Raw genomic sequence first — 25,117 nt, 5'->3', positions numbered from 1 at the left:
GTGGGCTTACCCACATGGGAGAATTACTTCATACCAAAGATGCTGTTTTTACCTCCGTTTTCTATTTGCCCAATCCATAGTAAGGGCTCATTGCCAGCTGCAAACACGATGTTTTCTACTCACACTGAGGAGAAAGATAAATCACACAGTTTTCTAAAGACCACACCCTCTAATTTAACATTTCCACTCCCTCTGGTTGCTTGGCAACCAAGCATGCTCAGTCTATTCTACCATAAGTTTCATTTAAAAAACAACAACCCAGAAATGTAATCATTTGTATTTTCACTGGTACAATACAGCTGAAATACAAATCTTTGTTTGAGCACTGTATACTTTTGCACATAGGTTAGGGGAAAAAGAAAAATAAGGCACCGTTTGCAGCAACATAAAAAAGTCTAGCAGAAGGAGGGAGAGCAGCCGGAAGTTGCTTTGCAGCCTACAGGAAATAAAATGAATGAAGGGAGGAGGAGGGAGTGGGCGTGGAGAGGGAAACTACTGACACACCCACCTAAAAGCATTGGAGCAAAGCGTTTGCAAGCACTAGAGATACAGAGTGAAGACATTTTTTCCTTCCCTTTTTGGATTATCAGAGGATTGGGTTAGGATGGATTTACAGGGGGAAAACTGCATGATAGCTGCTGTTTGCCAGTAACGTCATGTGAACCATGCAAATTAAAAGGAAATTTGAGTAGCACAAAACACACACTAAACAACCATGTAGATGAGCCATGTGTATAAACTTTCCAGGTGAAAAAGTATTTTTATACTTTCCATAGTGACTTTACATACCATCTTTAATAATGAAAAAAAAAACCCTGAAAGCTCTGATCCAACTGTACACCTGTGGAGCCATGTGTGACTTGATTGGCTGGACAACTGGAGCATGGCAGACTGAATTCAGTTCCTTATCCCTTCCTGAACATTTGATTGGCTGGATCTCAACTTTTTTCTTTTTTAAGAAAGGAACTACATGAGCATAGCAGGTCAGAGGAAGTGAGAGAAAATGCTGAAAAATGATGACTCAGGTATTGGAGAAGAACAAATGGCTGTACCCTGAGTCCTTACATAGGTAAAGTTACCGAGACTACAACAATCTGAATAGCACAAATATAGCACAAATACAAGTACTGAACGGAGATGCTGGATTATTCCCCCCTCCCTTTTTTTATGAATCAGGTACTGTGTCAAGATCTCACACAAAATAGTTCATTAATTTCCTTTTTTTCTTTTTAAAAACTGTTTATAAAATGTGACAGATTGGTCGAGAGAAAAAATGGATGAGGAAGAAGTCAACGGTGTCACTGTCATTATTGTCATCATATTAATAACGTTTGGAGAAAGGACTCTGCTTGGTCCAGTGAATAATATTAAAAAACTGCATCCTGTTTATAAACATTTATAAGAAGAAATAGCTTACTGCTATGGAGGCTTTGACTGAGAAGATGCAGAGTTAAGAGTAAATATTGCTTTATTTTTTATTTTTTTTAAGTAAGAGTGTACTTTAGGCATATGAATATGGCAACAAACAAGTAAGGTTCTTTAAGACAAAGTAAAAACACTGTATTGTAACAGAGACACACAAATGCGCACACACATAGCATTGAAGCAGAGATTTCACTATAGAAGGCAGATGAGGAGTCACAACACATATCAGAGGAGTTATTACAAGGTTAGCTCAAAATATGTCTTTAGAAATGCCGCTGCAATTGTCAGTGGCAGAGGAAAACCGAGAGGAGCAGAGTCTCCCTTGGCTGACTGCAGACTCATCTTTTCCTCACTTCAGTGCCATCACTGCAGCCAACTTTGTGTGACCCTGGGTCGTGGCAGCTAGTTTTTCCTGTGGCAAACACTGACATCAACTTTGTACAAAAACTGCCAGTCCCTGGTGCCACCATAAGCCCGCTCAACGATATGCCGGAGTGGCAGTGCCAGCTTAGATCTACCAAGCCAGCAGACCCCCTTTTCCCAATCAAGGAACAAGTGTGAAAATACAAAAAATGGCTGCCACCATTTATATACATCAACTATCTATATTGCTCTGATGGGGAGGGGGACTTGTATGTTGGGGTAAGGGGGTGGAGGGAGGATGGGTTTATTGAGGGGGAGGGTAATGTTGAGAACTGGATATTTTTTATGTACTTGAACATTTCTAATAAACTGTTAATAGCAGCAGCAAAATGGCTCCCACCAGCACAGCAGTTCTGTGATTCTGCCTTAGTTTTCAAATGGGTGTATCTATACTGGTGGTTCCTGTTGAGAATAACAGGGATTGTATTCAACATAGCGCTAAGCAGATTGCTCCATCAGCACCAAGATTTCTCCTTCCACAAGAGAACTATCTCCCCCTCTCCGCCACTAAATCTGTTCTGGGTTTCCCCCCACCCTTCCAGAGCAGATCTGGAGATTGTGCAGGGCCCTCACAGGGAGAGGGAAATGCCTTTGTGCTAGTGCTTATCCTTGTGCTAGTGCAACTTTTTAATGGAATACAACCCCAGGAATTGTGTATACAACAAGAACGGCAGTAGCATAAAGGAACCCAATGCTGGTATGTGCTTGCAACTGTGCAGATTGTAGGCAACGCACTGGGTCTCAAATGCTCATCTTTTGGAGTGCTGTTGTGGCATTAACAGCATGGAACACAGTGCAGACTGTGCTGGATGGGTGAGCAGAACATCTAATGAGCAACCAATCCTCAAGTTTGCACAGGTGCTATTGCACCTAGGAAAGGCCAAACACAGCACGTGCTGGTCTCTCAAATACCACATTAAGACTCAATCTCACTGTGGAAGCAGCAAGATTCCATAGACTTCTATCACAGTGGGTTTTTTCCATACCCCTGATTCTGGCCTCCCAGAATAACTCACTCTTCATAGATTTAGTAAAGAGGTTTGCTCTCTTTGTCTCTGGAAACATGACAGGAGATGAAAGCAACAGCTGCTAGGAAAGAAATGCTATACTTTAGGTCAAACACCATATAAGGGACAACTCAATGGATTTAATTAAATCCCGAGATATTGTTGCTCCTTGATATCTCCTAGACTGAGTTGCTCCTGAAGAATGGTGAGAATGGTGTAATCTGAAATGTGTTGACCAAGAGCATTTGGTTTCCTAGCATCTCTTGAGGTTACCTCCCCTTCTGGTTTCCTCTGCTCATTGGTGCTGCCTCTCCATCATAGGTCTTGGCTCTGAAGATTTTTTGGAAACCCAAACAGGGGGAGTGCTCTCAAACGAGGACAAATAGACAAAATTCAGCAGTAGCTGAAGTACCCCAAGAGTCTTTTGCAGGTGCCCTGTTCCTCTAAAAAAAACAAGCTTCAGTTTTATCTGAAGAAATGGAAGTGATGGGGAAAGGGATATTGCTTTCTGTACTGATGGCCCCAGTTTCAATTCCTTGAATCTCAAGTAAGCCAGGGCTGGGAAAGACCTCTCCCCAAGTCCTTGGAGAGCTGCTCTCAATCAGAGTAGTCACTGGGCTGGCCCTACCATTTGGCAGTGCCAGACAGCTGATTTTGCGTGTCAGAAAAGGGCAGCAAATTAGTAGTTATTTATTGTTATTGTATTTTTCACTCCCAGGCAGAGGCACTTCTCAGATTTTTCTTCCTCAGATGCCAGAATAATTTGGCCAGCCTTACGACTATGCTCCTTGAATTGAAGTGGGTGGTTGTCATTTATTGTTCTGCCTCAGAGAGCAGAATGTCTTGGGCCGGCCCTGAAAGTAGACAGCACATGGCTAGATGGACGAAAGGTCTGACACTGCATAACGCTTGGCAGCTCAATGTGCTTATCTTCCTACTCGTGTATGTGGTATTTGGGGTTGCTGCTTCCCCATTCCCCACAGTGTGAAGCATAACAACACAGGCAACAGAAGCATTATGTGAAGAAGCTGCTAGGAACAAGGGCTTCCAGAACATAAATGAGGCAGAGGAGAAACCTTATCACAACTATGGTTGCAGAAGCTCAAAGGGGCTGGGATCACTGCTATGGAAAATACATTCAGCTACCAGGGAAAGTGGTTCAGCTTTTAAAGCTTTAAGACAATGTGTAGAGTTTTCCCTGCACACAGTTTATCTCATGGTCTATTCAAATGGCAGGTAGTTTATGGCATAGACTCATGCACGCCAATGCAGGGAGTAATCAAGGTTTTGTTCCATGCTCTTCTAATATGGTTGCTTTTAAGTAATTCCTGGTCAATGTACACTTCTCCACTGTTTTGCTGGTATACTTTGTAACTTGCATACTACCATAGCTCAGGAACCAAGGCCACTGTCCAGCCCAAATTATGAAAAAAAGTTCCACTGGCTTCAGTGGGAAAGATTTAAACACGACAAATCAATGGGAACTAAGTGTGCTTCACTGTGGCTGGATCGTGCCCCAAATTTGGTCAAGTAGATAATTGCAATCTTTGGTTAAATGTAAATTCAATTACTCTGAGGAAGGAAATCCTAATTCATTCCTAATCCTAATTCAAGCAGTTATTGTGAATCAGGCACCAGTCCCAGAAATTGTGGTTGTTTGACGGGCACCCAGAATCCGGTTAAACACCAGTGCAGGAATCCCAAGAGACTAATTTTTAAATATAGTAATAAAATAAATGCAACACTTCCATGCATGATCAGAGTTTGCCGCTTTCCCCCACCTGCTGCAGCTTCTCAAACTGGGTCGGATCCTGCTGGGGGGGGTGCTTGAACCCTCATGAGCAGCCTTTCCAGAGGCATGATAGATTGCTTTGGGGAGGGGAAACTCCAATAGTTGTCAATGCAGAAGCAACCATGTAGTTCCTTGGATCCTGGGCTAGTAATTCAGTTTGAGTTGATTTAGGCTGCAATCCAATACACACTTACCTGGGAATAAGTCCCATTGAACCCAATGGAGCTTACTTCTGAGTAGACATGTATTGCATTGCAGCCTAAAGTAGCAATCAAAGGGGTTTTTGCTACTGGCTTCAGTGGGAGCAGGGTACACCCTTTGTCCCATGAAACCAGAGGGATAAATTAATTTCAATCAATTCAACAACAGGGTTTTGAAATGAGCTGTAAGTGAGTTCCAGTTTTAAAAGTACCAATAAAAATCTATTTCTACAGAGTTATTTCTGCTAGAGCATTCTGAGGGAGGAAATGTATCAATTCAGTTTGTTTTCAAACAGGAGGAACATGATCAAATTAATCCCTGCATCCCTGTAACTTTTTGCAATCTGAAAATCTTGTCCAATATCTTATTTTTCTTTATTAGGAACAAAGTATTGCATTGAAGAAACCTGGTTTGGGGATTGAATTTTCTTGTAGCAAGTGATGAACACTATCTATGTGTTCCCATTTGTAGTTTGAACCTACAGCTGATAACATGAGATAGCTGATAGTTAGGAAATTATAGTTCAAACAACCGAAATGGAAACTGCAGGTGAAATACACAACTCCTTCTAGGGTGAGAGATACAAGCTTTGGGGAAATTTTCAATCTCCACTTTTCATCCAGCTTTGGGAGAAAAACAGTATTTGGGGGATCTATCTTCCTAAACCAGTTCTTAAAGTACCTTCAGCCTGCACCTATGGATATGAGCACACTAGTTGCATACAGAAAAGCTTTGCTCTGCAAAACCTCTTTGAAGCGAATTTTTAAAAATGCACTCAAGCTGATCCCACCAGGTTTTACAGTAAAAAAAGGGTGGGGTTTGACTAGCATTGTGTGCCCCCCGTTGCCAGAAGAGAGAGGTGGAGATGCACTAGAACCAGCAGTACAGTATGTCTCTACCCTAAGCATCTTTTCTCAGACATGAAGCCAGCTGAGTTCAATGGGACTTCCTTCCTTGTTAAATGGATTTAGGATTGTGATCTTAATGTTGTTTTTCTGCCAAAATAAGTACTTTCTAAGATGCCTAATACGTTTGACCATAGAGGGCACATGGCCTGTTTGAAATTATAAGCACTTTTTTGAGAACACTGGATGATGTTTTTACTACTGAACACTGAATGATATCACCCAGAACCCTTCCCTTGGCCACTAATATAAAAACATCATCAGAGGCCATTAGTTTAGCCTACTTTTATTTAACTGCTGTGGCTGAAGCACAAAATACATTTTTTAAAGTTCAAGTTGCACTTGCTTTCAAATGTTTAAATGCTATTTGATGTTATGACAATAAGATATTTTTCCAGTTGCTAAGGTGCTGGACTATGACTGGGAGACCAGGGTTCGAATCCCCACACAGCCATGAAGCTCACTGGGTGATCTTGGGCCAGTCACTGCCTCTCAGCCTCAGAGAGAGGCAATGGTAAACCACCTTTGAATACCATTTACCATGAAAACCCTATTCGTAGGGTCGCCATAAGTCGGGATCGACTTAAAGGCAGTCCATTTCCATTGCCTATACAAAGCACACCTATTTCTAAACAACACCTTTTTAGTGTTGTCAAAGTGCACTGTAGCAGTTGCTTTAAGGATCTACATCTACAGAGTGAGATGGTGAAGAATGTTTACCCAGTCTGGTTGTCCCTCTTCCTAGAACATAAGAAGAATGCTGCTGGAGCAGGCCAGAGTTCCCTGGGAATTGTAGTTATGTGAGGGGAATATGGGTCTTCTAACAACTCTCAGCAGCCTAACAACCTACAGTTTCCAGGATTCATTGGAGGGAGAAGTCATGATTTTATTTATCTATTTATTTATTTAATATCTCACCCTTCCTCCTAGAAAGTGCTATGCCTTAAAGCAGGTGAGTCCCTCCCTAGATCCAGCAGCCATGCTTTGTGTACTCTTGGGCTATACAAACAAACAAGAGGTGAGTTGCATTATCAGCACTTTATAGCACTGAGGGCAGTCTAGTCTGGAGGGCTTCATGAGAGCAGCAGCAACAGCAGCCATCTTCACTTAAGCAATACACAACCTGAAAATGAAGGGTTAAGAATTTAAGAGGCAGCCAACTGAGAGAGAGAAAAACTCTTCTTCGGATCTGTACTGAGTGCTTTGAAATTCTGTCCTACTTACAGAACTGAATTTACTTCCCTTTTCTTCCTTTACCAACCAATTTCAGTGCAGTTGACGACCAACTGATTTCATACATCACTGCAATTTCCAGGGCACTCCCACCAGGCCTCATCTTGCACAGCTGCCCAATTCCTTAGAAAGAAAGAGCAGTCAGATCATAATACCTAAAACCTTGTGAAAAAATAGCCTCTGATCTGCAGGGATCTGGAAGAGGATGAGGGCAGAGAAGGCAACAGCCCACTCCTAAGACTGGCCAGAAGAGGCAGAGTCCGCTTTCCCAAATAATCAGGCAAACAAATTGCATTGTTAAGTAAAGAGCCAATTGATAAAAAAGAGGGAGAACTGATTGCACTGTTTCGCTTGCTATGCCTTGAAAGCAAGGCTTTGCCGTGGAGGGAGGAGCTGAGCAGAGAAAAATGTGGGGAGAGCAAGGGAGCCAGAGTTGAGGTTGAGAGTGGAGAGGCTGCACTCTGAACAGAGAGTCCTTCTACCATTTTATAATATTCATCATTACTGGTGTCTTTCCAATACTGTTGGGACCCCCTTTTAATATATTGGATCACTTTGAGCATCCCCCCTAAAAACACTTTTGGGGTACCTGTCAAACTGTCAAATTAATGGTGTGATATAAAAGATATATAAGATAATGACTGGTATGTCCCAGGTCTGAAGTGATTGTTTTTAATCTGCAGGCTGCTTTGCAAAGTATAGAAGGGCAGGCCCCTGCTCCCAAGGAGCTTACACAGATGAGACAAAAAGGCTGGGGAGAGAGATGGAGGAAGAAGGGAGTACACTATGCATTAATTCTAATTAGACATACTCACGCTTTATTACAGTGAGATTTGGGAATAAGGTACTGTGCCGAAGGTGTTACAGAAAAGGTGAGCTGATTAAACTTTTGAAGGAAATAAGAGAAGTGGGATTATATAAAAATTTGAGGGAAACGTCTGTTTGCTCGCTAAGCCTAACGGTGAACAGCCTCTGAGTCTCTGTAGCTGTAATCCTCCTAAACAAGGCCTACTTGGGAGTAGGCCCCATGGAACATAGTGGAATGCCCTTCCGAGTATGCGAGCAGAGGACTGCAGCTGGTATGTGTATAAACAAGGCAGAGTAGCAGCCCATGAAATGATTTTGTAATCTTCAGTGCACCCAGTTTCAGTCTACACTACAGCCACTATTCCATCTCTTGATTAACAACATTTATGGCTCACAGCTGACCAAGATCTTTACATTTACATCACCCCAATTCCAACTTTGAGGAGTCAGATGGTGCATTGCCAAGCTTGTTTGATAATTGCAGCTGTGTGCAGGACTCTGAAAAGAGCTGGATATGAAGAGAACTGGGTATGAAGAGAACTGGGATTTGAAGGCATATCACAGCAGCCTGGAGATGGACAGTGAAATATAGAGGGGTGGGAGGCTAAGATTAGAGTAGTCATGAGTATTTTATTTATTTATTTATTTACCCCCTCCAAGGTGGCTCACAACACAGAGGTATGTAAGTAACAAGCTCTATGTCAGCAGTGGGAAACTAGATGCCAGACTACAACTCTTATCGTGCTTGACCATTGACCATGTTGGCAGAGGCTCATGGAAGTTGGAATCCAACAACATTTGAAGGGCCACAGCTTCCCCACCCTTATCCTGTGTCAACGTGAAGCATTTTCTGTGTGTGTGTGTGTGTGTGTGTGTGTGTGTGTGTGTGTAGTAGTAGTAGTAGTAGTAGTAGTAGTAGTAGTGGTAGCTTTAGAGTGTATTTAGTAGAAAAGTATTAGTGTTTTCCCCTTTTTAAAGCACGTTGAATTGCTGCTTTTATGAATAGGAATTTTGTGGAAGCTGAAATAGTTTTATTTGGAAGGAGGTCTGGATGTAATTCAGTGTGACAGGTTAGAGTTGCATCATTTCTTAGCAAGATTGTCTTTACATTACAAGACCGTAGCTCCCAAGGCCCTACTATACCACTTTGGTAATTCCCAGTGCCTGCATGCCTATTTCTCTGTCATTCTCTCCCTGTTATTCTTGTCTCCAGAGCTGCCCCTAGGCACCGGGAAGCGGGGCAGTTGCCCCCAGCCACGCACTTTGGGGGGGCCCGCGCTTGGCGGTGGTTTTTTTTTTACTTTCTTTCCCCTCCTCAGCCCCTTTGTTGGGGGCTCTGGCACTTTGTTGGGGGCTCCAGCGGCTGCCATTCCCCTGTTTGGGCTCACACGTCTCCAGTGAGATGAGCCTTGCTGGGAGTCCGCAGCTGCGGCTCTCCTTGCAACCTTTTTGCCCCTTTGCTGCCAGCTCTGTTACTCTCAGGCGGCGGCGGCACTCGTATTTTTAGCAGCCTGACCGGGACACCGCGGCTGAAAATACGAGCAGCCGCCGCTGTCTGGAGCTTAAATAGGAGCTGCACGTAAAAAGTAGCCAAAGCAGCTCCCAGCCGCAAAATTACAAGCCGCCGCTGCTGCTGCTCAGATAACTTAGCTGTTCTTAGATGTGTTTCACACTAGCACTGTGCATCACTGTGCTATATAATCAGTCCATCTCACTTAAAAAGAAACTGCAACCATTTGTTTCACTATCATTCTGTAAATACAAATATTTGACTTTCAGTTTGGAGAAAAAGAAATAACAGAAACAAAATGTTTCAAAAAGAACTTAATGCTGGCCTAGATGTTCTTGCTAAATCTGATGTTTCTAATGCAGTTAATATATCAATAGGAACAAAATTGACACCAGGTTCTTGAAATTCTAGTGACAATTCTCTAGGCAAAACTTACCAATATTATGACATGTGAGGATATAGCATCATTGTGCTCTACTGAAAAGTATTTGCTACTGAAAAATTTGAATATGGGAAATCCAGGTGCAAACCCTATCTCAGCCAAGAAGATATACCTTAGCAAAGTCACTTTCTCTTAGCCTTATTCCCACATCTGTCAAAACAGGGGCACCAGTCACTATTTCCAAAGGGAATAATGAAGATGATATGTAAATATTATAATTATATATATTCGTAAATAAAATCTCTCTCTCTCTCTCTCTCTATATATATATATATAAAGAGAGGGAAAGAATGTGCCCCCCCCAACTAGCTTTTGCCCGGGCCCCACACATGCTAAGGGAGGGCCTGCTTGTCTCCTTCCTAATTACTCTGTTCTTAAACTCGCCTTCCCTGTGATGCTCTTCAGATGCTTTGGACTACAACTCTCATCATCTCTGACCAATGGCCATGCTGGTGGGCACCAGGATGGGTAAGGCTGTCTTAAATAATAAAATCATGGTGAGGCCACTGATGTCACCCACATATGGGTCATGATGACCCACTGGTTGAACCACTGAAAGCTGTAGGCTGCTTTAAAGAGATCTGACCAGTGATGGTCTGGGACTTGTTTTAACTCCCTTACATTTTTGCATTCTCTTTACTTTTGTGGCACATTCTCAATCACTTAATACAAATCAATTGCCATTTAAACATTCTTTACCCAAACATTCAGATTCATGATCAGGAAGCTAAAGTTTGAGATTCTTCCATGATTATGGATGGAGTGGGAGTTCTAATCTGCATTATTGTGAAAAGAGAACCAGGGAGCAGTTGTTTTGCACAAAAGGGGCCTGATGTGTTAGTGGCACAAACTTCATTCTTAACCTTAATCAAGGCAGTCATACAACTAACTGTGTGACAGTTTCACTGATTCTTGTGCAACTGTGACACTGAAATAAGTGTGTATTGAAGACCGAAGCCTTTCTTGTGAGACAACTAGAAATATGGATACTCTCTCAAAGTCATATAAGCTACCTACTCCTTAATAGTGTTTAACTGCCTGATTATTCTTATAAACAATTTAAGGCAGAGAACTGTAAATACAATGTGGTATCTCTCCACTGCCTTTCAAAGTACGTTCATAAGAGAAATTTCTAATTTTTTTTATTGATGGAGAGACTGAATGATGTGAAGTTATTCTGGATTAATGAAAAAAGAATTTGGATGTTCGGATGATGCTCAGAATTAGTGAAGGGAATTGACTCTTGGGCAGCAGTTTGATGAACAATGGCTGTATTAATTCTTAACTTTGACTTGCAAATACAGAAAATAAGGTACAGGTGGATTTAAGGCAGTGCTTTCTATGTGGCATAGGTATGGCTAAATACATGATGTACTATGCTTCAATTCATTAACTGTCTCATTTTCTCTGTGACCTTAAACAGTGGAGCTTAATAAAACTTCTATGCAGAAGCAAGGCTAATTAAATTGATATTAATTGAAGGCAGTATACATTTGGTTTCCAGAAGGTTTCCTATCTAGTCACTGACCAAGAAGTTTCGGCAATGTTCCAGCATCATGTGCCTTCAAAACTCTAGCCCAGGCCCTAGATAACCCTGCTTTGGTGAACTCTCAGGTTAAAGAAGAGGATACTGCCATACTTGATGGTTGTTTTTAACTGGAGTGCACAGCAGTATGCTATGCCAGACAAGAATAGCCTGGGTTTCTGCACAAATTGTAGAGAAGCTTCAACTATGAAGAATATCCTGAAGAATACAGTCTATGCAATCCTAATAAATTTATAGCTGAAATATTAGTAGCTGAAATCTTAGTAGGACCTTGCAACTGATAGACCTTGAAGATTGGCTGCAGAAGTCCCAAGTTCAAACCCACGATTTGGTAATCCTCTCCCAACCTAACCTTCACTTTTGCTGTGAAGAGAAAATGGGACAAGAGTTGGAAAGCTCCTTGTGCACAGGAAAAAGTGCTATCATGATTCATTATCCAACTAGTAGTTTGAGAAAGACAAACAATGCTACCATAAGTAGAAACATATTACTCCAAAGAATCACATTTTTTGGACGTCACTAGATGTCGGACAAGAAGCTTAAGAGGGCTATTTCCTTCTGTATATCAGGAGCTTATCTTCTGGCATCAGAAATAAAGAACTAATCAATAAAAGCTGCCTGGAACCAATGCTGACAGAAACTTTCAGGTGGCGTAATAATGTTTCCATACTTACATTGGTTAGTGAATTTAGGCCAGTTTTGTGCTTACCTGACCACATCTTTAAATTTTGAGTGGTACTTTACAATAAACCTGAACAGCTAGAACTCCCTTACGTTACAATACAAGCAAGTTGCAAATACCACTTATGCCACCAAATCTCCTATGGTTACATATTCTCACCCACAAACTTGGGAGACAACTGGACCCTGAAGAGGAATGCATTGGGAGAGAAAGAAATAATGACTTGGTAGGGCTAGCACAAGACGGATGCTGAGATAGATTAAATGTTACTATCTTGTCTGTAGCCAATGCTCCATCTCAGAAGGAACTTATTGCTTTGGGTGCCAGAGAGGCCAATTTTAAACCTATGATTTGCTGCTTTATTGCTTATATACAGTTTAACTGCCACAAGCACAAAGAAGTGTACACCTACAGACTCCAATGTGATCATGGCTTTTTTTTTATTGCTTCGTACTTGTAGTCTATTGCTAGGAGATCATTCTTCAAGCGCACATATACAGTTCATAGTGAGACACCATGCAACTAAAATATGAGCATCCATGGGTGAGTGCCAGAAAATTCCACTTACAGCTTGCTCCTAAGCAAATGACCTATTTTTTTTTGAGTTTGCATGTTTTGTTAATCTCTTTTGTTATATTATTAAGCAACAAATAGGCAAAGATCATTTCTGGGAAAGATTTGAATAAGCTGCCTAAAAGCTGAATTGGGCTAGAGTTGATAACATGAACATCAACAATTTTGGGTATTTGTTGTAGCCATTTAAGGCAATGTTGTCAGGAATTTGAAAACATTCCTGTTTACCCAGGCATTTGATGGCTGAAGGTGACTGTTCCTGGCAATCTGACTATCACTGATGAAAGAATGTTTTTAACTGTGACTGTGTTTTAGAATGATTTTAACTGCTTTTAGAATGCTTTTCTTTTTCTTGTTTTTGAGTTGTTTTTGTTGATATGTTTGCCCCCCTGGACTCCTTTGGGAGGAAGGGCGGGAAATAATTTCAATAAATAATAATACATAATAACAACAATAAGATCCCTGCAGGATCAGACTAAACATCCATTATGTTTTCTCCAGCTGTCAACTGGATTCCATTGGGAAGCCCATAAGCAGAGCTTGGATGCAATAGCCTTCCCTCACTTGTCTATCCCAATGACTAGTGTTCAGTGGTATGCATCCTCTGAACAGGGATGCTCCATTTAGTCACCATGGTCAATAGCTATTGATGAAGTTCTCCTCCATGAGTCTGTCTAATAATTCTTCTTTTAAAGTAATCTAAGCTGGAATTCATCACCACATCTATGGAACTGTTTTGTATGTATGGATTCATCACATACTGATCATTTTAAAAGTTTTAAAAGTTTTTAATGATTTAAAAGTTTTTAATGATGTGCTAAGCTGAGAAAGAATAATGCATATTAATCCCATGAATATGAACTGGCTCTATACAAGTGGCTGTTATTTATTTATTTATTACATTTATATCCCACCTTTCCTTCAAGAAGTTCATGGTGGCTTACAAACATGGTTCTCCCCCTCCCAATTTTATCCTCACAACAACCCTGTGAGGTACTTCTCTGTCCATTTCTGGACTGCTATATTATTATTATTTATTATTATTTCATTTCATTTCTAGACCGCCCATAGCTAGTAGCTCTCTGGGCGGTATACAAAACTGGATTAAAATACAATAATATAATAAAATCAATAACACATAACAACAAGTTAACTAACAAAATTAAACGTAAAAACATTAAAATGCCTGGGAGTATAGCCAGGTCTTAACCTGGCGCCTAAAAGAAAGTACCGTAGGCGCCAGGCGTATCTCCTCAAGTAAGCTGTTCCAGAGTTCGGGGGCCACCACAGAAAAGGCCCTAGATCTAACAACAGTCCTCCGGGCTTCCTGATGAGTTGGTACCCGGAGGAGGGCCTTAGATACTGAACGAAGTGAACGGGTAGGTTCATAGCAGGAGAGGCGTTCCACAAGGTATTGCAGTCCCACACCGTATAAGGCTTTATAGGTCAAAACCAGCACCTTGAATCTAGCTCGGAAACAGATGGGTAGCCAGTGCAAGCGGGCCAGGACAGGTGTTATATGCGCAGACCGATAGGTCCTCGTCAACAACCTGGCTGCTGCATTTTGCACTAGCTGGAGTTTCCGAACAGTCTTCAAGGGCAGCCCTACGTAGAGCGCATTACAGTAGTCCAATCTAGAAGTTACCAGAACGTGAACAACTGAGGCGAGATCGTCACTGTCCAGATAGCATTTGCACAGCTTTTCCTGACTACAGCAGTATGGATGGAAAGTTCTGTCAATGTTGGTTCTCTCAATTTCTCTTTTTTCCAATCTTAAATTCAGTTCTCCACATTTCTGCAGCAATTAGCAACATTTTTTTAAAAAAAATCCTCATGAAAATTCTCCAGCATTTTATTGCGGATTTCTCCTCATAAACACATTTTTGTAGGCAGTTTTGAATAATGTATACATTTTTGCAATAATTTCTCATCACAATATTCATTTTTGTGTGTTCTTTTCACTCATATATTCATTGTTATGTACACCTTCCCCTGACATATGTTTACAAAAATGCATTGTTTGGTTGGAGAACTGCATCTCAAAATTCAGTGAAGTGTGGATTTCAAAGAAAGGCTGTGTTTCAGTTCTCATATTGTTTCAGAAAGTGCAAATTTGATTGATTCAGCTTGGAATGTGAACTGAATTGAATTTCTTGCCCATCCCTAGCAGCTACTAGTTGATTCTCCTCCCCCTTCCCCCTCGCCTGGCCTTAATGTCAGAAGAGGTTAGCCACATAGCACTATTTCATTTCCTTACTTTGGGGGCTTTACATGTGGTTTCCTCTAACTTCTGACTTGCAGGGGCTAAAGGATAGAATGCTGGGAATGTGCTGCAAAGTGCAGCTGCCATAGTACTTTTCTAGTCGGGGAAACACAGCACATTAGAGAAGGACCAGGAAGGTAAAGTTGCCACTTGGCTGCTTTTGCAAAGGCAATTGCCCCTTATCCCAGCTCCACTCTGTCACTTGTGTGTTTTGTACAGCATCTCATCTTATATGAACTATCCAAGTAGTCCTCTTGTGGTCTCTAAAACCAACCAAGAATGCTCTGTTAAGTGTATTATACATGCACCAAGTGCCGCTGGGGCTCTAAAGTGCCCCCTAAGCCCTGTCTTCAGTGGATTCTCTTTTTGTATCAGTGAAGGTGACAGCTTTGTCCATGCAAAGGAAACAGGAACATGTACACTGAAGTCAATGGTGAAGCCTGAACTCTGTGAACTTACTAGAACACACGTCTAAGTGCACACAGGGCTCCGGATCAGCTCATACATATTTGTATAGAAATCACTGCTGGGACAATCCTGTGACTGAAAATTCTTGTCTGTGAAAATGGCAGTTGAAGAGCAATAGTACCTGCTAGATTCCATCCCGGAATGCATGCAGATCCTTATTAGGACTTCACCTAAAGGTGCATGTTCATCATTTGTTAACAGCAATAACAGATATAACTTGCATTTGGAAATGATTAATCATAATCCAAACCCTGCAGATAGAACTTTCACATCATCTTACCTCACTTCAGACATAGTTTTCAAATGGAGGCAGTTCGCAAGCCAAACCTAGGATTGAATGTTATGTTCTCAAGTTATAGACATGCATACATGAAACAATCTTTAAATTATTGTGCATGGCCAAATGATATATTTCTGATACCAATGATGACTTAGCTCCTTAGAAGCTGGGATGCTTGAAGAAGTCATTCTGGCAAATTCTGATATTAGCTGACCTGATCTGTACTTACTAGACTAATGTGTGTATCTGAACTTAGTTATCCACTAGCCTTTGCACTTCCCAAGTGGTCTGATGCAGTTCGCAGTTTTAAAAAAACACCAAAATACATTTTTTTTAAAAAAAAATTAAATGTAATTTTGTGCAAGTATTATTCTACATTGCAGATTAATGTGGAAAATGGCAGATTGAATGGATGTACAAAATGACAAGGGCTGGATGTGCCAATAATTACTAAAAAGCCCCTATTTTAAACAGAATCCTTTTACTCATCTCTCCCCTTTTTTCAGTGTTATTTGCTTTGCATATTGTTATAGGATTGTGGGGTTGGTATGTATGATGTCTGTAATTCTGTGTCTGCAGAGGTGAAGTTTGTAGTAAAGGAACCTGCTGTACTGGGCAAACCAGTTTTTTTTGTTAGGATAATGGGTCTGGCTAAGTCTGTCAAGTGGGGCATGTCTAACATGTCTAAAGACTTAGTCAGGAGCAGATGTGTTGGCACAGGAACAACTGGATGATGCTCTTTCAGGAAGGGGGTAGGCCTCCCCACATCCTAGAGCGAGGAGGTAACCTGGGTGTTTTTTAGTCTAGTATGGAGCTGGAAAGAGACAGAGGTTTGACTGAATCCCAAGCTATGGCTTTTGGGAGCTTCCTTGAAACCCAATAGAGAAGCTAGATCTATTGGAGTGTTAATCCTGTGAGCCCCTTCCATCTTATGTTCAGGTTGTATATGTATAAATAAAACTGCATATACCAAAGATACCACAGTCTCCAGTCACCTTCATTCCAAGGAAGCTGGACCCTGAGTAAGTGCTGGAACCCCTGGAAGTCTCTCGCCACTTGGAGATTGGGGTGCGCACAACAATATGATGGTTAACCACAATGGAACTTTCTTGGTAATGTTTGGCAGACCTGCTGCACTGCTGAGTATGCAATATACTATGAAGTATTACTAAAATGATTAGTGAATAATCCATAAGTATGTAAATGATTATAGCATATCTGGAAATGATGAAAATAATGGCACTGGCCTGAAATGGACAGGTGGCAAGTGGAAACACTTTAAGATTCCTCAATTGTGGCACTGCATCATACCATTTATCTGCCGTAAATGTCACATGGCAATCCTACCACCATCTGCTCATGGACCATTCTTGAAGTGATTTACTTACTGGCATAAATGGAGCAGGCCCTGAACCCTACTGGCCATTGTGGGATAAGACATCAGTTAAGAGGTATGAGACGGCAGAGAAGATTCATGAGATTTGGCAGATACTCAATGGGCCTAGTTTGGACCATGCTTCAAAGCAAAATACGTTAGTAAGCATTCCAAAGTAACAGCTGTTCAATGAGTTTTTAAAAAATCTCCAAGGAAGCCGATCCTGCAATTTATCAGCAGATTTATCCCATTTATTTACTGCACAGTTACATGTTACATGTGAGAAATGTATGCGTGGTTCATCCTTGAGATATTAAATCCTTCAGTTTGCTACCAATTTAAAAGGTAATTTAGTAGAAGGACTGTTTCACAAATGTCCTAAAATCCATGGAAATCTACAGTGGAGTCCCTTCAGTCTCTGCCTGGAACATTTTGACACATATTGGCTTGTTTTGTGATTTCAGTGGCAGTCCACATAAGAACATCATAGTGATATTTTAGATAAATTAAGAGTTTATTTTAACTGGAAATGAAGTACAGATCATCCCCAGTGTAATATGTGGACATGGTGCGCGTGTGTGCACGCATGTGCGCGCACACACACACACACACAAAGCTACAGATAGTTCAGAAGATGGAAGACTCTAACAGAAGTTACAAGATACAACCCAGCAAAAGTTAGGCATGACTATGTCCCATTGAAAGCAATGGAATGGGACTAACCTAAATACCACAGATGCCAATATGCAATGAAGCTTTCTCCCATGGAAATATGCGTAAGTGCAGCCTTATTCACTTTTGCTTGACTGTGCCCAGTAAGTGCATAGGTTGTATAAAAAGGGCTAGGTGGACATAACAAATGTTTAGCTAGTAACACTTGAAAAACATTGAGGGCAACACAGCATTTCCTATTTTATATGTACACAATTCAATTAATTTTGTTAAAACATTCTAAAGAAGAACATTTAGTTAGGAAGACTTGCGATATTCTGGCAGGGAACACTATGAGCCAGCCTGCTAATAGTTAAAATGTTGGCTTGGTCTGTGGGAGACCAAAGTTCAAAACCTTGCCTGAATATGAATCTCACTGAGTGGCCTTGAATAGCTTACCCTACAGCAGGGGGTCACCAATGTGGTACCCTCCAGATGTTGTTGGACCAATGTTGGCCAATGGTCAGGGGTGATGGGAGGTGCAGTCCAACAACATCTGGAGTGCACCACGTTGGATACTCTTGCCCTACAAGTTGCTGGAATAAAGATGGTAAATCATGATGTACACCGAAAGTCCCGTAGACATAATAAACCACAATATCAATACCAATAATAAACCCAAGGTATATATTTCAAGAGAATGCAAAACAATATTCTATTCCAGTTCATGCAATTACAAATGGACTCTTTGCAAGTGTACTTATGACATTAAAATCAGATGGTATTATTGTCCTGTATGACTGAAGGGTAGAATATTAGAATACTGCAACTAATTCAAAGTTTTGGTTTTCTTAAGCACTGATCTTAATTTGCCTCCCTAGACAACTGCTACTTAAGTTCCTTGAAGTTGGAAATGATCAAGCAGCCATCTAGTTCACACACATGCCCCAAAGGCAAGACCAACGAGCCTATAATTTAGAGCCTGAATGGTGTGCCACTGAAAGATACTGACATAGTAAATTGTTACAGCAAGATAAGTTCATGTCTTAGCATCTCTCTCATTTGGATAGTTCTGCATCCATTTACATTTTAAAATGTTGCCTTACTTTCATTTGATAAATTTTCCAAAAATTCTGTCTGCTTACACCTCTCAACCTCCACAATCTTCCAACATTTAGAAAGCCACATGGCTATACTGAATCTGAAATGCCCTTTGCAATGAGGGGCAATTGGACCATATGGTTCACAGTATCTGTTTAACTAAAGGGGAAAAAAATCATTCTTGACTTGATGGAAAATGTCCAAGCTTCTCTCTTCAAGATATGAAGTAACTTGGCAATTATGGCAGTATAAAAAAAACCACAAGCCTGACAATACACCCAAGCTTTCCTCACACAATGAACTAGAGAAAAGTGCCCCCAAAGGAACTTTACTTGTCACAATACGGAAGCACATAAATGAAGTGTGCATTGAAAATGGATGTTTAGGATGTATTGCATTTGAACATGCTTATATATTAAAAAAATAATTGTCTGTAGGCTCTTTGTGGGAAGCTATTCTTTCTTTTGAGAGAGAGTTGATTTATTTGCAAACACAGCCATTATCTCCATGGAGATGCTGACACCAATTGTTTAGGTTTTGCACTGATCTCTGTGATTATGAATTCAGTTCTTACTATAAATTAGCTGCCTGAAAGGACACCTAAATGGTGGTTCTGCATTTTTCATTCAGGACCATTGCTCCTACCTTCTGGACACTATTGTTCAAAGGAATTAGTATTCCTAGTCTCTCTACCTGTCTAGAAACAATGGAAGCAATTCACCAAGCAATGTTGCCTCGCAACGTCCCCTAATTATAACTGAAGTTGAGCAGAAGGCCCCTGCAAATCCTCCTGCAAAGAATGGAGGAGATGACAGAACAGTAATGCTTGATAGATCTCTCTCTCTCTCTCTCTCTCTCGCGTGTGTTGAGAGTCCAAAAGCTAGGTTACTCAGAAACAATTTTTAAAAGTTTATGTCTAAATGAAGCTATTTCACTGCAAAATTATCTTCATGATGACTTCAGTTGATAGACCAAATGTAGTACAAGATGCCTACAAAAAAATAGTATCTGCATGCTAATAGCTTGCATATAGCTGAAGAAAGCAGAAATACACCAATTTCTCAGAGATTATCGGCTGTGCTAAAAGAGAAGCAACAAAAGTGTGATTTTGTCACACAAAACTAAGGAAGTACTTCTTTACTCAGCGCATAGTTAAACTATGGAATTTGCTCCCACAAGACGCAGTAATGGCCACCAGCCTGGATGGTTTTAAAAGATTAGACAAATTCATGGAGGACAGGGCTATCAATGGCTACTAGCCATGATGGCTGTGCTCTGCCACCCTAGTCAGAGGCAGCATGCTTCTGAAAACCAGTTGCCGGAAGCCTCAGGAGGGGAGAGTGTTCTTGCACTCGGGTCCTGCTTGCGGGCTTCCCCCAGGCACCTGGTTGGCCACTGTGAGAACAGGATGCTGGACTAGATGGGCCACTGGCCTGATCCAGCAGGCTCTTCTTATGTTCTTATGTGATGTTCACTTGACACTCTACTATGAGGCAACAACATATGAAAAGGGTGTATAGCCTTTGACAGTGGAATGCTGCGTGCCTTGCCTCACATAGCACAATATGAAAACTTTTAAATAATGTCCTTAGATCAAATGGAGGGGCAGGGGGAGAAGAAGAGAGTTAGCTTGTTCTGAAAAAATGACCATGGTAGTACACATGGTAGGAAAGAATCCAGCTACAACATGTTTCATATTGGCAGAGAATCACCTCTGGTCACAGTTTCCAAAAAGAGGCTTCTAACAGTGCAATCCTATGCATGTCTACTCAGAAGTAAGTTGAACCAAATTCAGTGGGACTTGCTTCCAAGTAAATGTGTAAAGGATTGCAACCTTGAGTTACTTTATTATTCCTATTCTCAGGGTTTCTTTTTCATGTCTAACTATGATTAATTACAATATATTTTAAGGCAGCCTTTCTCATCATGGTACTATTACCTCTGACTAGAAGCTAAAATGATGAAACTGAGGTTATCATACTTTGAACACATAATGAGAAGATATGCTTCACTAGAAAAGACAATAATTCTGGGGAAAACCGAAGGGAGTAGAAAAAGAGGAAGGACAAACAAGAGATGGATTGATTCTATAAAGGAAGCCACAGCCTGAACTTACAAGATCTGAACAGGGTGGTTAACAACAGATGCTACTGGAGGTCACTGATTCATAGGGTCGCCGTAAGTCGGGATCGACTTGAAGGCACATAACACACACATGGAATCTCAAGTTTGTAGTTGATATGTTACCCTCACTGATCGCCTGCACTACTAATCATCATGAGTAGATGGTCCCATATTGAGGAGGGACAGGCACGCTGCCTGATGAACTAATCAAAGCACACTGTGACCCAAACCAATGAAAAAGGGAAGGGGGACTGGGAGAAGTTTCTGCGTCTCCTGACATCTGTATGCAACTCACTGTTTAAGAACCTTTGCTGAAAATGTATGAATCTAGAGAAACAACCTTATTCTCCTAACTGCCAACACTCTTTATAGTGAAGGGCACACCATCCCCAAATTGTCTGACTTCTCTTTACATTCCAGTTCAGTTTTTAAACTTTGAAAAGATGTATACAAATGAACTTGAGTGCTCATCTGTAAGACATGGGCAGTATTCAGCTTCAAATTAGCATTCACCTATAGGTACCATTGCAGAAGTGATTTGCCAGCCATCTCTTAACTGTCAAGAAAGCTCTAGGAACACAACACTAGAGAAATACAATATGTTCTATGCTTCACCTTCGTGTATGAAGAATCACACAGGGCATAAATCATCAAGGTTCCACTGGAACTGTGTTGAATTACTTCTATGCAAGACAGCCAAGAATCTTGTGGCACATTAAAGACTAACAAGATTTATTGTGGCATCAGCTTTTGTAGATTAGAGGCAGCTTTGTTAGATGCATGAAACATTGTCTGCTGTACGCATATCTATCTATAGCTATTCATATATAAATATATGAAAAAATATAACACTGGGTTTAAAAGGCCAATGGGATACCGAAATCATATGTAACTGTTCCAAAAGTGTCTGTTTTTACTTCACAAGCCTAATGGCACTCCTTGCACGGCTATTTATTTATTCACATTTTTATCTCACCTTTTCCTCCCCGGAGCTCCTATTTTTGTCCATGTTTATGATTCCCCCATCTACTTTTACTCATGTCAACCTTTACTTCATTTTATTTCGTCTATTTCTGTTTTTCCTTCCCAAGGAAAACCCAAAGCCACTTACGGCAAAACACACACATCCAACTCAGTTAACAAAATATCAGAAGGAAAGTCAATATAATAAGAACATAGCATTTGCCAAGATGTAAAACAAGTCAGATCTAAATTTATGTCAAAACCGTCTCGAATACAATCAGCTAAATCCAAGAATTAATTCAACAAAAGTCTTCCTTCTGGCTTTTATGTTCTCAGCCCATGCTTGGCCTCCTTTGTACAATGATGGGAGCAGCTTTACCTCGGTGCCAATCTTGCAAGACAGCAGCAACATGCTGGCCAGATATCCACCAGCCCCGAGAAGTTGGCTTTGGCTTAAAGCTGGGTGTTAATGTCCAGTACTGGGGAGGGTGGGAGCTCCCTAGCCTGCAGTTGTTTCTCCTCTTGGCCCAGCTCTCCACTTGTGCCAATGCAGCAGCAACTATGTATCTGCCGACAAAAGATAATACTCCATGCATCCAACGAAGTGAACTCTAGTCCATGAAACCTTAGTCTCAGGCCTGGTGCAAGGAATTGTACCACCTGAGGCAAGCAGCAGCTCAGCTACCACTACCCTTCCTCCTCTTCCCTTCTCCCCGCATCCTCTTCTTTGCAGTGCTGCTGGTGCTGCCCACCTTTTCCCTTCTGCCCTCTTTCTACTGCTGCTCCCTCATTTCCCCACTTTCCTGCCACATAAGTGGCGGCGCTGGTAGTTTCTCTGTCATTCCCATCACCTCCTTCCTGCCTCTCCTTGCCCTGAGAAAGGATCTGAAGGATCCTCAGAGCAAGATGAGGCAGGGTGGAGGACATTGACGTGGTGGTGAAGAGACTCACCTTGCCAGGTGGCTAATTGGATGGCCCACTGGTCAAGCTAATAATAAGGTGAGCAGGGGATCAAATTGCAAATTCATTGCTCCCTGTGCTGATCGCCTGAGATAACTGTCCCATTTTGCCTCATTACTGGCCTGGCCCTGTTGATGCTATAATGAATCTGTTACTGTGCAATCCTATACATGTCTTCTCAAAAGTAAGCCCCACTGAATTCAGTGGGGCTTACTCCCAGTTAGGTATGTATAGGATTGCAGTGTTAGTTTTCAAGATGTCACAAGAGCTTTCTTTTTGCTGCAACAAGCTAACAGGATAATTCTTCTAGAATTTGTCTCTATGTAAGGCTATGATCCTTTACCATTTCCAAATTCTAAATTCTTTACCAATTCTGAGTTCTGATTTAATGAGTAAAACTACGTATATAGTTTTATGTTCTTCAGAGCATGTTATGGTTTGGTTTGGCATGACATATTGCTGATACAAAACAGATGAACGCTGCAAATGCATTTGACACTCTGCTAAGTGGTGTGTCAAAATGAATACTGTAATTTTTAAAACGAAAATCTCTCATTGAATTATTCTGCATGGAAAATGGGCATGAAATTATCTACACATACAAGAGAAGTTTTCCTGCTGATCAACGTAGTACCTAGGCTACAGTCCTCAAACTGCTTTTCTGAAGTAGTCATGGAGATTAATGACACCAGGATTTTGGAAGTTCCAGAGTCTTAAATGTATTTTATGAGATACTTCTAAAAATATTATAGTCAATCTTGATAAGTAATGATGAGTATCAACATAATAGATGCACTATTCCCCCCCCCATATTTCTACATCCATCAATGTTCATAACCATGTTAGTAATAGTGAATACATAGCCAGTGGTGATATATATACTATGCCCACAATGGGACTTGGCAGCTTGGGAGAAGTTCAGAGCATGATGAAGTCATGCTGTGGAACCAACAACTTTTAGGCATGTTTTATTACAAAGGGCTGTTACTTTACAAGCATTCTGAAAAGGTTCCTGGTACAGTTTATAAACAGATAAGATTGCTAGAGTTCTACTAAGGGTGACTGGGAGGTTTGGGTCAGACCTAAACTCTAGGGCTTTGGGACTTCCAATAGTGGATCAGTCACCGAGCATGATAATCGCTTCTTTGCTTGTATTGTTCTGATGCCAGGACATACACTACTTGCAGGACAAATATTGAACATCAGTTTAAATATGCAAGACATAAACATTTACTTGTCAGAAAAAGAAAAATTATCCAAGTGTAGATCTAGCAAAACTCCAACAAAATGGCATTTCTTATCATTTGAATAATCACCATCATCATCTTTGACAGTTGGATAGATGGCAGAAAATATACAAGAAGTGGGCTTCACATTTGTTACAGCATGTGAAAGATTGTCCAGAAAGTGAAATGTATAAAAAAATAGGCAAAATCCCTATGATATTATATGCTGAATTATAATTCCTCCTGCCTAGAAGGTTATAAATGATATCTACAGTATTTGTATGACGTGTTTAAAAAAAATACCCAGAAGCATCCTTAGTTAAACCTTACTGAATACCTTTAAATGCAGGAATGCATTATAATTTGCTTAGCTGGTGCACTTTTCTAGAATAATTCACTAAGTACTGCTACTGTGACTCTTACATGCATTTTACAGATGCATGTGAAGGGGGCCTACCCTGATTCTGTTGACATTAATGGAGGATATTTAAAGCAATAGCAGGGATACTACACCTTCAAAAGTGGACTCCCCTGCCTGTTTCTGAACAGAACAAAGCAATCCACCAAATACTCTTTTATTCCACTGGACCTTTTGGAAGAGGCCCAATACTTAGTGGAATTTGTCCCCCATTATTAGCCACTCAGTTTTGATTCTTTCTTTCTTTTTTACCATGTTGATATTTATGGCCAACAGTAGCTCTGGCAACAGAGAAGAATTTTGTTTTAATTTGATTTTTTTTTAAAAAAAATCCCTGCTCCCTCCCTTGACCCTTTCCAGTTTGTTTACAGACAGCAGTCACCCACCTTTAAAAAGAATTATTGCCTGGCATTTCACGGAGCTTCTACTGCTTGCTTAGAACAATGCAGTGAAACAGAAAGAATCTCCTCTCTCCTGTCATGACCCAGTTCTGGGCTTGTGCTTTTTTGATGAGTCTTTGATCTGCAGCAGGCCTCATAGGCTGGTTTCCCGGAGGAACATGGTGCCAATGTTGTAGGAAATCTTTCTCACTCTGGCAGATGTGACGGAGGACTTTGGCTGCTTCTGACCAGTTCTGACCTCCAGGAAATAACAAATCCCAGGGATTTCCTTTGGAAAGTTGTCTGGAAGCTCTTCACGGGACCGAGGAATGAAGATAAAATTTTCTTCCTTCTTCAAAAGC

The 25,117-nt window shown here is 40.9% G+C and overlaps 1 protein-coding gene across 2 annotated transcripts in view; it reads right to left on the bottom strand.

Annotated features, from left to right (window-relative positions):
- Positions 1-25,117, bottom strand: part of GUCY1A2 (guanylate cyclase 1 soluble subunit alpha 2) — a 286,509-nt gene that overhangs the window by 5,453 nt on the left and 255,939 nt on the right. Inside the window, exons 8-9 of one of the 2 annotated variants that reach the window (XR_009762895.1) lie at positions 7,802-25,117; positions 1-7,109 (exon numbers count right to left, since the gene is read on the bottom strand). The exon at positions 1-7,109 is cut by the window's left edge and continues 5,453 nt beyond it. Coding sequence is in view for 1 of the 2 variants with exons in the window: in XM_061628688.1 (XP_061484672.1) it covers positions 24,910-25,117 (208 nt within the window). In the remaining variant the exon portion in view is untranslated. The other variant, XM_061628688.1, reaches the window with a different exon arrangement.

Source organism: Rhineura floridana, chromosome 5, assembly GCF_030035675.1.
Source record: "Rhineura floridana isolate rRhiFlo1 chromosome 5, rRhiFlo1.hap2, whole genome shotgun sequence".
Classification (NCBI taxonomy): domain Eukaryota; kingdom Metazoa; phylum Chordata; class Lepidosauria; order Squamata; family Rhineuridae; genus Rhineura; species Rhineura floridana.
This window is presented reverse-complemented; position numbering and strand designations above follow the sequence as displayed.